At 40.8% G+C, this 12,352-nt stretch overlaps 1 protein-coding gene across 3 annotated transcripts in view; it reads left to right on the top strand.

The window, feature by feature from the left end:
• The window catches only part of fgfr1a (fibroblast growth factor receptor 1a), a 32,133-nt gene that overhangs the window by 17,452 nt on the left and 2,329 nt on the right, over window positions 1-12,352 (top strand). For 2 of the 3 annotated variants that reach the window (XM_063490129.1, XM_063490130.2), the window contains 14 exons: window positions 488-730; window positions 1,294-1,383; window positions 1,940-2,112; window positions 3,874-3,997; window positions 5,003-5,193; window positions 6,761-6,905; window positions 9,038-9,231; window positions 9,662-9,807; window positions 10,029-10,150; window positions 10,609-10,719; window positions 11,241-11,431; window positions 11,523-11,645; window positions 11,739-11,809; window positions 11,915-12,052. In XM_063490129.1, the coding sequence (XP_063346199.1) occupies window positions 488-730; window positions 1,294-1,383; window positions 1,940-2,112; window positions 3,874-3,997; window positions 5,003-5,193; window positions 6,761-6,905; window positions 9,038-9,231; window positions 9,662-9,807; window positions 10,029-10,150; window positions 10,609-10,719; window positions 11,241-11,431; window positions 11,523-11,645; window positions 11,739-11,809; window positions 11,915-12,052 (2,062 nt within the window). Of the gene's footprint in view, window positions 1-487; window positions 731-1,293; window positions 1,384-1,939; window positions 2,113-3,873; window positions 3,998-5,002; window positions 5,194-5,463; window positions 5,615-6,760; window positions 6,906-9,037; window positions 9,232-9,661; window positions 9,808-10,028; window positions 10,151-10,608; window positions 10,720-11,240; window positions 11,432-11,522; window positions 11,646-11,738; window positions 11,810-11,914; window positions 12,053-12,352 lie in introns of all 3 variants that reach the window. The other variant, XM_063490131.1, reaches the window with a different exon arrangement.

Here is a 12,352-nt window from a genome sequence, read left to right on the forward strand (position 1 = left end):
TCCTTGTGTACTATGTAGTCATTTAGAACAGGGGGGCTCAGGTGCCTTGCTTCATGACACCTCCCCTCTCTTCATTCCTCTAATTGAATTTCACCTTCCTCTTCCCAAGTAGCTCCTTGCCTGCCTCAAGATAGGGCCTTGACTGGGATGCAATTTACTTTGGGAGAGCGGTTGGGGAGATGCTATGATGGAAGAAAATCAACTGGTTGTATTTCTGAAGTTTACAGTACAGAGATGGTCTTTTTTTGTTGTGAGGGCTTTAAAATACTAATACATGTTACTTATTGTGACGTGCTGATTATTTTATTTTATTTTTTCCAATCGAAATAAACCATTGTTTTTGATTGGATTTGGGGGGTTTCAGGTGACAGTAGTTTTATTTGTTTTTTCCCCTCTATTCATGAATCTGTATGATTGAATGACTGAAAGCATAAAGTCACACAGTGTTGTATAGCTGCTAAGTAGAACTTCCTTCATTCCTCTGTAGTATCTGTGGAAACGCAAGCCGAGCTGTACACCATTTCCATTGGGGATCGTCTCGATCTCAGTTGCTCTGCCAAGGACTACCTCCATGCTGTCAACTGGACCAAAGACCATGTGGCTGTAGTGGATGGAGAACATACACGTATCCGCAATGGCCAGCTGGAGATCGAGTCTGTGGAGCTTACTGACTCCGGCCTGTACACATGCACCACCTTTGGCAACCACAGCATCTATTTCAACGTGACAGGTAAGGTTACCATTGTTCTGTGCAGAACGATAGAATGATGCCCCTTGGTGTGATAGCTGTTGTGACATATCCGCCAAACTACTAAATGACCAGCAAGCAATTAATGTTTTTGCATATTTTGTTTCAAGAGTTTTGTGCTGTTACATTTTACTACAGTGTAAAATGTAGTATTGAGTCACAGAGCAACAAAGCCAGGTTTCATTTGCTACGACTAGCAGATGACGTTTGACTGTATGTGTGACTTATGTGTCTTCATTAGGAACCCCTGGTGTTTATTCTGCATATGGCACTTTCACATGCTTTTACAATGTATGATATTAATACTATATATTAAAATTACAATCAAATCACTTAGAAAAAAAGAACTGATTTTATAACAAAGTGAAGAAATTGTACTGCACCACTTACTGATGCTACTTGGCATATGCCTTGTCTAGTGTAAACTGCACCCATCATTCCCTCTGTCTGTTAATTCATAAATGTGACATAAATGTTTAATTGCTGCTGAAGTGTTGTGATTAAGAATAAATTGAGTTGTTCTTAAATTACTTCCCGCTTAATAGTTCATATCTCGGCTTCATCTGAGGATGATGACGACGGTGAAGAGTCCTCATCGGAGGAAAACAAACTGCTGGGCAGTCAAAAGCTGATGCGTAAGTGTGCTGAGCTCTTTATGTAGCTAATGCTGCTGCAACAAATGGTCACTGCTGATTCACCTAAAGTCACAAGCGTATGAGTAATCGCCTGAAATGGTCAGTGATTTGAGAGCTTTAAAATTCAATTATCGTACCGCCACGTGTGTGGGTTACATCTGGGCAAATGATTTCACTCTGAATCAGAGGGTTTTTACTACCTCAGTGACAGCTTTTACACAAAAAATAGTCTCTGGTGACTAATCTCGGTTAACCTCAGATGTCCTCCAATTTGTCTATAGAGTAATTAAGACACTCTGGCTTCATTTTTTTGCTGCTGTTGCTGCTTGCTCTGCCCACAAAGAATGCAGCAGCCTCGAAGCGTGACAAGCATGCTGACCTTGTTTTGTACTCTTGTCTCCAAGAGCTTTATCTCCCAATGCAATTTGCACATTGTGGTGTAACAGAGGCAAGAAAAATCATTTAGGATTAAGAGTATCAAGAGTATTTTTAGATAATTTTTCAAATAATAAAATTCCTGCTAACTTTTTTTTTTTCTCCTCCTTATTTGTCTTAGCAATGGCTCCACAATGGGCTCATCCAGAAAAAATGGAAAAGAAGCTTCATGCCGTTCCAGCCAGCAAAACTGTAAAGTTTAAATGCCAGGCCAGTGGCAACCCAACTCCAACTTTGAAATGGTACAAGAATGGGAAGGAGTTCAAAAGGGACCATCGTATTGGAGGGTTCAAGGTTAGTAATTAAAGAATTTGGTGAATAGCTATTTCATGTCGATGTTGCTCTACACAGTCCTTAATATTTCTTAATTTCTCCACACTCACTCAATACAAATGGAGATTTTTTTATTTTTTTCAGTGATATCATCTTCACATTAGATCACCACCCCGTCCCTTGTACTTAAGCTTTTTCTGCTAGTAAAAAGGAGAGGCAGGTTTTCACATCTTGACCCGATAAACAATACAGGATGAAACCCTATGCTACAATAGGAACTTTTTGTCATAGCAATACTTTGAGGTGGGGAATCCTAGACATCCGTTAGGATATAGGAAAACATTGCCTGTCCTAATTCTGGGTATCATGATCTCAGACTGGCAAAAAAAAAAGTTCTTCTTATAAAACATCACTGAAAATAGTTTTAATTACAAACTATGGTATTATTTAATTACATGTCTTAACTGGTATGACTTCATTTTAAATATTTTCATGGTAAATTGTAATTTTATGGGATTACAGTTCCTTTTTAGATTACAGTGTTGGATTCTCTGTGAATAACTGCATTCAGTGGCAGTTTCCCTCACAGGTGTGGAATGTGTGCATGTTCAGACACTAAGAAACAGCTCTCCTCCTGTCCTACATCTGCTCTTCCCATCAAGGTGTGGGCTAGTCCAGCCTTGTCTTGTGCTTCCCTTGCACATCTCCCTCTCCAGCTGGGACACATTTAGGAGTTTCCTCTCAGCTGCCTGCTGCCATGGTCAGCCCCACCCCAAGTCCCCCACCTAGCCAGGCAGCACATTTAACCATAGGACTGCCATGCTGGGTTTTTTGTGCGTTTTGGTTTTTTTTTTCCCCCCTCCTTTCTTCCTTTCTTTTTCAGTCAAGGTGCAAAGGTCTGCATCTGCGATTGGGGACGTCTACCATATCTCCCACACTTCTTAATTTTATGGTCGGGCTTCTATTGTTCATATCGTCTGCATGGCGACGTGCAGGAGGGAGGAAATAATGTAGACCACATGTGTATGAACCCAAGCACAACACATCTGGCAGCAGGCAGCTGGACTCCCTCACCACGTTTTTTTGTTTTTTTGTTTTTTTTTTGCTAAATAGGGGAAACCGTCTGTATATATGCATGTTTGATGTTGCCATTGCCTTAGAGGTTTGTTGGCTAATCACACACTGCCGGTCTTGGCAGATTTATGGAAGAAAAATTATAACACGTCTAAGGAAAAAAAGGAGCCAGACATCATTTGGCGCTAATAAGACATGTTGGGGCAAAAATATACGCAAATAACCATTTCCAATGGCAGCTGTTGGGTAGGACAAAGATCTGCTGCATTAAAACTTTGTCACAGGAAGAGGGTGTAGTGTTATCTTATTATCATCACATCACACCTCATTATTAGCTATTGCTTTAAAATCAAAAAAAAAAAAAGTGATTTATGATCATTCATATTGGGAGAGAACAGATGGGGATTCAGATGAATGTTTTCCTGATAAACATCTCTGTTGCCTCATTTGTAATAATAACATTTTATTGAATATTTGAGTTTTGAAGTCACATCTTAGAAATTGTGGGATATCACATTATTTTAAGCTATTTTATGGTGGGCTGAAACTAAATCAAGCATTTACTGCAAATTAAAGAATCTCCACCCAGAGCTAATGTTTCAGTTACTGACTCATAAAGTTACTACTTCCTTCAGATTTACATTTTAGCCATCAAGTGCTATTGTATAGACATTATACTAACTTTTTTTTTCTCTAAATCACTTTTAGGTCCGTGACCATATGTGGACCATCATCATGGAATCTGTAGTGCCCTCTGACAAGGGAAACTATACTTGTGTGGTGGAAAACAAGTATGGCAGCATTAATCACACCTATCAGCTAGATGTAGTTGGTAAGATTCGTAGAAATTGTTAATTGTATGTAACTTTCCAGTAAAACTGCAATTGTTGTTTTAGTCACCTGTTGAACATTTGTGAATCTGAAGTTGGTGAGCACTTAGTTTTCTAACTACTTATCTGGAGCGTATTCCACTTGACATTGGGTGTTCCCTGGACTCGTTGCCCAGTCCGTCAAACCACCAGGCACAAGGAGATCATGCAAACTTAACAATCGTTGTCTCAATATAAAAAAATAAATAAATAAATAATCATAGGACTCATGAATGGCAGCAGGGTCTACAAATATTCCCTGCAGAAGTCTAAAACAGGCATTACTTGTGGCAGAAGTGATGGGTACAAGTAGAAGAGAGAAGTGATTACTCTAGGGCCTACTCTTTGACTCGCTCTTGCACCATTGGGCTTTATAAATCATGGTTCAACTTCCTCTACCACCGGCGTCCCCTGGGCTTTTCCTAGCCTCAGGCATCTGAGCCTGATGAACATTAAGATTGTTCCACAGTGTGGAGAAAGCACTGTCACAAGTGCTTTCAAAGTCCCCCATGGATGTCTCGGTAAGGAAATCCTCCACAGCTGATATCCTGCCAGGTTCTTGGCCTGCAAGTTTACTTTGGAGAGTTATTAGTCATCAAAATGGGTCTGCAAGAACATTTCACTTCACCGTAACTGCACCAGAGGAGGCATTTAACTTGCTTTCCTGCCTGATAACTCTTATTAATTACACAACCAGCATATAGCTGAGGATGCACTCACATTAAATCTCCATTATGGTGTGTAATTTAGAAAGTGTAGCCTGAAAATACAGCGTCAAACCAAATGAGTGAGCAACCTTCAGTCCCAGTCATCTTCCAGTAATAAAGCAGGTGACAGTAGTTTTATTGGCTTTTGTTTGAAAATCTGTCACATTTTTGTACACACAGCTTTTTTATATTATGCGCTTGCTTTACTGATGACCAAATGTCAAAAGTAACATTTGTCTGTTTTTTCCGGTTTTGTTGCAGAGCGCTCTCCACACAGGCCCATCCTGCAGGCTGGCCTGCCAGCTAATCGCACTGCAGTAGTAGGAAGTGATGTGGAGTTTGAGTGCAAGGTGTTCAGCGACCCTCAGCCCCACATTCAGTGGTTAAAACACATCGAGGTCAATGGGAGCCGTACTGGTCCAGATGGGTTACCTTACGTTCGCATCCTCAAGGTAGGAGATTAGTCTGTCATCCTGAAGCAACAGGCCAAATTCATCACTTAAAAAATAAAAAGTGAAGTTCTTTAGTGTGGAGTAATTTGTATGTTACTTTCTGTAATACTTTTTTATTTCCTCCAGTCATTTTCTATAACTGTTAAGAACTGTCTGTGAAGTTTTATTGTTTGCCATTTTAACTGTGAAATAACCCACACAAACCCCTTAGATATCCTGTGTCGACCTCCTTTTTCTTCTGTGTTGCACATAACTTGTTTTTGTTTCCAGCATTCTGGGGTCAATAGCTCGGACGCTCAGGTGCTGACCCTCTACAATGTGACAGAGGAGGAGAGCGGAGAGTATATATGTAAAGTGTCCAATTATATAGGAGAGGTCAGTCAGTCGGCCTGGCTGACTGTCATCAGATATGAACCCACAGGTAACCACCACGCTGTAGCACAGGGACGACACAGTGGAGGCGCTTCTAGGACCACCTGGAAAAACTAGACCCGCATAACTTGAGACAACCTCAGCTGTTTCTCTCCTCCCTCCCTTCCTCTATCCTTGGTGCTCCTGACTGTAAATGACGCTATGGAAAATTCCCAGCAGAACAGTTGAAAGTGTTTAGTCTCAGGTTTATGTTGGACCCATTCTCATTCTTGCCCCAATCCTGTGCTATGCCCTCCTAATAAGGGCCTCTCTTGCCATCTTCCATTACTCTCGCTCCCTTGCCCTTCAAAGTCCTCTGTACACGGTTCACCCCCTCCCCACCCCACCCCCAAATGTTTATAGTTTGTGTGATTGTGAATTTGTAGTGTGATTTATAGTCCTCTTTTAAATCTACGCTGTCTCTGCAGTGTAGTAGAAAACCGTATTGTTATCCTGCATGCACTGCCGCATAATGTAACTACATGTTGGGGTAATGTAGTCCATAATATCTGTGATTGGTATGCTTGGCAGCAATGCACTTTGTAAACACAGCGTATTGATCTGCAACAAGATACTGCTGTGAAGCAGACTATATGTAATGGGCTGTAGCTATATCTGGCAATCAGTTCTGATGACTTTCCATACTGCAGTAATTTCAGTTAAAGTACCATTGTTATTTTTATTAGTGCCAAATTGAGCACTAGTTTTGGCAGTTGTAGAGTAAAGCAGTCGCACCAGTCAGCAGGTATATATTCCCACAATGTTGCTGCAGCGAAGTAAACTATAACATAAGTTTAACATGGATTCAACACAGGGCTATAAATACATTGTAAGTGTGGTCTGTTCTGCTGTGGAGTTTCCATGCCCATCTCTTGCATGTAGAGATGAGACTAAGGTATTTGATGTGGTGATGGTGTGGCCCTGTGTGGGGTTCCACAGTACAAACTTAACATAACCATCTTTCCACTAACAGATACAGGAGGGCTCTCTCTGAGCAGTCCTCTGCAGGGGCTTTAGGTGTTACCTTTTGGGCAGATGGTGTTGGATCAAGGAGGAGAACGCTCCTCCATCCACTTTCGCTTTCAGAATCCTTTACTCGTGGTCCCCTTTCCTTCTTGGGCCTCTTATTGGGTGTGCTTCCTTTGTTATTTTCTAGACCGCTGGCGTTAACACCACGGACAAGGAAATGGAAGTCCTTCAACTGAGAAATGTGTCTTTTGATGACGCTGGGGAGTATACCTGCTTGGCAGGCAATTCTATCGGGTTCTCTCATCACTCTGCATGGTTGACCGTTTTTGAAGGTATCAGTGGTTCTGTCTCTCCTCTATATTCCCATTCCTTCCCTTTTTCAACGCAAGCCTGGCTGTCCACCTTCACATTTTTACCAGTTCTGGTAAAAGTGTAGGGGGAAGCCAGGGCACATTACAAATACTAAAAAAACTTCGCTCTCTCTCTGTGCTCAGCATGGTTCCTGCTCCATCTAAATTCTTTAGATGGGCGAATATGAATCATGCTCTACTGTTTCTTAAATGATATCAGAACATGCCAAACAATCCAAGCACTGTCCAGGGCCAAAGGTTTGGGTTTTTTGGGGGTTTTTTTTCTGTCTTCCAGGCAGGAATACATTTAATGATCACATTTTTTAAAGAAGGGTTGTTTGGCAGCTCTGATAAGATTTCACTTCAAACTGTCTCTTCTGTTCTTCCCTTTAATTGGTGTTTGCATTTGGTTTGCTGTTAAGCTGATTTTCTTTGACAAGCTCTACAAATGACATGTTTTGCTGATGTCATTTCCTGCTGTGAGCACAGCGGCTGGTTTTGATAATTGGCTGTAGTGGATGGTCTCATTCCTAAGGACTGGAATGGGCATTTGTCCAATTATCAAGCTGCTTGTCAGTCAACTTCTTCACACAAGTGTAGCTCTCTTGTGTTGCTGGTGTTGGCTAGGGATGTAACTGTACACTTCAGTCGGTATGGCATCTTTGGTTTGAGATGTACGGTTTAACATATGGCACAGATTATTTGGAGTGTTTTTTTTTTTGTTTTGTTTTGTTTTTTTTGTTTCCCCCTCCTCCTCCTAGCTAGGCAGGAGGAGGCATTTTTCATTGGTAATTCTTAACTTATCCGAATATAAATATTCATCTAAAATACAAAATTAAGCAATTTGGGTAGACGATGGGAAACTAGAGTAAGTCTTTCAAGAAATTATATCCACTATGAGCAAGCTGTCTTATTTTGAAAAAATAAAATCTGACATTAAATTGGCCCTTATTTTTATATTTATATTTCTGTTCTTTTATTCTACTAGAGCAACTTTTCATGCTGTAGCCCCTGAGTTCATCCTCTGCCTTAATCAAGCTATTTTAGCTTTCTCTCCCTTTAAAGGCCACCATTATTTTAAGCCAGCTGTATTTTGATTGGCTGTCCTCTGCAAATATCAGCCAAAGCTGCATGCCTGAGGTGACCATAGTAAGGATACCCCCCAAATATAAAGAGCCCAAGCAGTTTGAAGCCCAGGTTTTGGCTCCTAGAAATTTCTACTATAAGAAAAACAAACTTGGAACAAATATCCCTAATATCCAGCTCCTAACTATAAAGCTACATTCCAAACCAATGTATGATCAAACCGTTTTTTTCTCCTACTAAAACTGGAATCCATTACACCCCTATTACTGGTATGACTAAACGTTGGTGTTTTCACAGTTTGGGAGGAAAAAAACAAGATCTGAACCATAAAATTTGTTTTTAAGTTTTGCCTTTTATCTATTTATTTGCAATGTTTTTCTTTTCTTTTTTTCTTTTTTTTCTGTAAAAAAGTTGGCATTACCAGCACCAACACACAGTCTGTTAAAAATTGCATTACAGATGAAGTCACAAATACATTTTGTATTGATCAAGTGAAGCAGTTAAATTACCGCACTGAGCTCATGCTTTGTGGTTTGCTGCTTTAGGCCTGCAAATAGAAACAGACTTACTTTTTGATGTAGAAATGATGTGCAGTTTTGAAACATTATGTGTGAAGTGCTCTACTCTGTGTGAAAGTCTGAGTCTTTGTCACCGTTACTCTTACATAGTCATTAATACAAAATGGTTCCCAGCTAAATTTCTGCACTGCAATTTAAGATAAGATAAGATACCTTTATTAGTCCCACGAGTGGGAAATTTCATGTTTATGGTATATCCTCAATACACAAAGTATTTAAAGTAACACCCTGAGCTTGGGGGCGTTCAATTCCCATATGCCTTGGTGTGTAAGCCTCTGACTTTTAGACATAGACATGTGTGTGTGTGGGTTGGTGGGTGGGTGTGCGTTTGAGTAGACTGTTTGTTTTTAATTTGTGATGAATGGGTGTGTTTGAGTATGCAGTCAGTTTATTCATGACAGCTGACCTTTTCCCTCCCTGCTCCTTGTCACCCTGCCCCCTTAAACCTAGCGCCCCCACACTACTCTCCAGCCAGCCACACCTACCTGGAGGTGGTCATCTACTGTGTGGGCTTCTTTTTCATAGCCGTTATGATTGCAATTGCAATTATTGTCAAGATTCGCACCACCTCCTCAAAGAAGAGTGACTTCAACAGTCAGCTAGCCGTCCACAAGCTGGCCAAAAGCATCCCTCTGCGCAGACAGGTAACAGAAAGTAGATAGGGGGTTTGGAATATTTATACTTAACCACCATTTGTTTTATTTATTTATTTATTTATTTATTTATATTCAAAGATTTTCAGTGTTTATGTTTGACGTTTGTGACTTAATTGCACATTTTCACCGTACCCCTTTATCAGTACCAGCCTAACACTTAATGTATTTATGGAGCTTTCAGGCTCATTGTAGATCCTTGAATTCTTGTACATCAGGTAAGTTTATTTATTTAAGGAGTGCTTAGACTCTGGACCTGGCATGGTACACAATGCCTGGACCACAAGGGTGGTTTTTACATGGCACCTTTTTTTGTTTGTTTGTTTGTTTGTTTTTGTTTGTATAGCAGAGAACAGGATAAAAACTCCTAAAAGTGTTGGTTCCACTGTGAGAGGAGTAATGTCACTGTCTCTTACCTCAGGTTTCTGTGGACTCAAGTTCTTCCATCCACTCTGGAGTGATGCTAGTCCGTCCCTCCCGCCTCTCTTCCAGTGGCTCTCCGATGTTGTCTGGAGTGTCCGAGTGTGAGCTGCCGCAAGATCCTCGCTGGGAGCTTCCTCGGGACAGGTATGTCTAGGGCTAAACATTCAAAGATCAGGAACATGGAGTAAAGTAAAGTTGCTGCATTCACATGGACAAAAAAAAGTTACTGTCAAGATAATCTTATGCAACACACTTAAAACTGCAGGCCTCAGAGTTGAGGCAAGAGTTTATCTCACACACAGTCGATTTGGAGGCAAACTGCACTGTGTGCTAAAAACTGTCTGGTGCCTCTTCTCCCCCCGTAGACTTGTTCTTGGGAAGCCACTGGGAGAAGGATGCTTTGGCCAGGTGGTGATGGGGGAAGCGGTTGGTCTGGACAAAGAAAAGCCAAACCGTATTACCAAGGTTGCAGTCAAAATGTTGAAAGGTAAGTAAATTGTTCTTCAGTGGGTACACAGTAGATTGAGGAGAGTGATTTGCAAAACTGGAATAAGTTCTCCACTGTAGAGTTATCAATTTAACTCAACTCCAGGCAACAGGAATGAGAAGGCTTGAACAAAGTGATTAACAGATTCTGCCACTGGATTCCAGCCATTGTACAAATTGGAGAGTGAAGTAAAAATTTATTAGGACCCTTTACATCCTATATAAAATAGTTTCCTTTAAACTGCACAGCAGAGTGAAGATTCAGAGAAAGTATTGTTTATTCTCTCGTACTTTAGTAAGTGCTTTTCCCCAGGGAGTGTTTCACAGGCGGCAGCCAACTCCTTACGAGCTCCAGTGTTGGTGTATATACTTTGCAAGGTGATTATTGTGAGGCCTTTTTGGCCTTTTCACTAACAGAACATGGACTAATCATTGAAATTTATTTCCCTCATCTTACAGCTGATGCAACAGAGAAAGATTTGTCAGACCTTATTTCAGAGATGGAGATGATGAAGATCATTGGGAAGCACAAGAACATCATTAATCTGCTGGGAGCCTGCACACAGGATGGTAGGTCCAGTTAGGGGGCTGCAGCCAACCTGCCCTGTTCTGCTCACACTCACCCCTCAGATAACAATGTTGCTGTGAACCTTACTCTGAGGGATGTGTAGAAAAGCATGCATAAATGATTCTGACACCAGCTTCCGAGCTCGCAGTTTGAATCGACCGCAGCTGCTGTCATTTCTGTCCAATCATCCCTGACGAAAAACTAAAGGAAACTAGTCTCTAATGACCATGCTGTGCACATCGCTCTGTTGCCTTCACACTGCTACACAAAGCTCTTTGTTCATTTTACTCAACTTATCTCATGCTATAAATACACACTCTTGCGCATGTAGTTTATTGTCCTTACTGCCCTTGCTGTCATTAGTGTCGCTTTAATTTCTGTTGTGAAATCTTCATCTATAATTGAATAATGCATGGCATCGTTTTATGAATTTAATGATTATGTTTCCTTGTACAGGGAAGCTGTATGAACTGACCCTGCATAAAATCTGACTTGCGCTTGGATTTCATCCAATCATTTTTAGGTCCTCTATATGTGATAGTTGAATATGCATCCAAGGGCAACTTGCGAGAGTATCTACGAGCTCGCCGCCCACCGGGTATGGAGTACTGCTACAACCCTGACCAAGTTCCTGTGGAGAATGTGTCTATCAAAGATCTGGTGTCCTTCGCTTACCAAGTGGCCCGGGGCATGGAGTATTTGGCTTCCAAAAAGGTAACCACGACTAGTAATGCTCACCTTTTCAGAAATGAATAAATCTATTAAAAATATTTCATTGTATTATTGTCTACTTTTATCATTGCAGTGCATCCACAGAGACCTTGCAGCTCGCAATGTTTTGGTAACTGATGACAATGTGATGAAAATAGCTGACTTTGGCCTAGCAAGAGATATCCACCACATCGACTATTATAAGAAGACCACCAATGTGAGTGGCCTTATTTGTTTCATGTTATTTACATATGAACCCTTTGTTTTTGTTTTTTTAAATGGCAAAGTAATGTGCATATGTTTCCTAAAGGGTCGTTTGCCAGTGAAGTGGATGGCTCCAGAGGCTCTGTTTGACCGAATATACACACACCAAAGTGATGTGTGAGTATCTTGTGCCATACTCTGCTAATTCAACCTTGATGGAAAGTGAAGTTAACATTTAGTTGTGCAGAAAACTAAAATAGTCCCGCCTATTTCCTCCTGCAGCTGGTCATTTGGGGTGCTGCTTTGGGAGATCTTCACACTAGGAGGCTCTCCATATCCTGGCGTTCCAGTGGAAGAGCTGTTCAAGCTGCTGAAGGAAGGTCACCGTATGGACAAGCCTTCAACATGTACACATGAGCTGTAAGGAATCACCACACACAGAAAACCAGAATGTTCTGCAGACTTTTCTAGCATTTTCATATTTGAAAAGGTAAACCAAACAGGGAAATGTGAAATGGCACATTTATTTTATTTTCTTTAAATTAATAAATCTAAACTATAAAAATCACTACCTTCTTCCAGATTATAGCCCATAAATGTAACAAGGATCTGAGCTACGCTGTATCTGATCCATATTATTCATGTATCAGTAGCGTAGCGACTGAGGGCTGTGGGTTGTTTGCATTGCATTTTGTCCAATTTGCTTTGTCATTTAAAAGT

The sequence above is a fragment of the Pelmatolapia mariae genome, linkage group LG12 (assembly GCF_036321145.2).
Source record: "Pelmatolapia mariae isolate MD_Pm_ZW linkage group LG12, Pm_UMD_F_2, whole genome shotgun sequence".
Taxonomy (NCBI): Eukaryota; Metazoa; Chordata; class Actinopteri; order Cichliformes; family Cichlidae; genus Pelmatolapia; species Pelmatolapia mariae.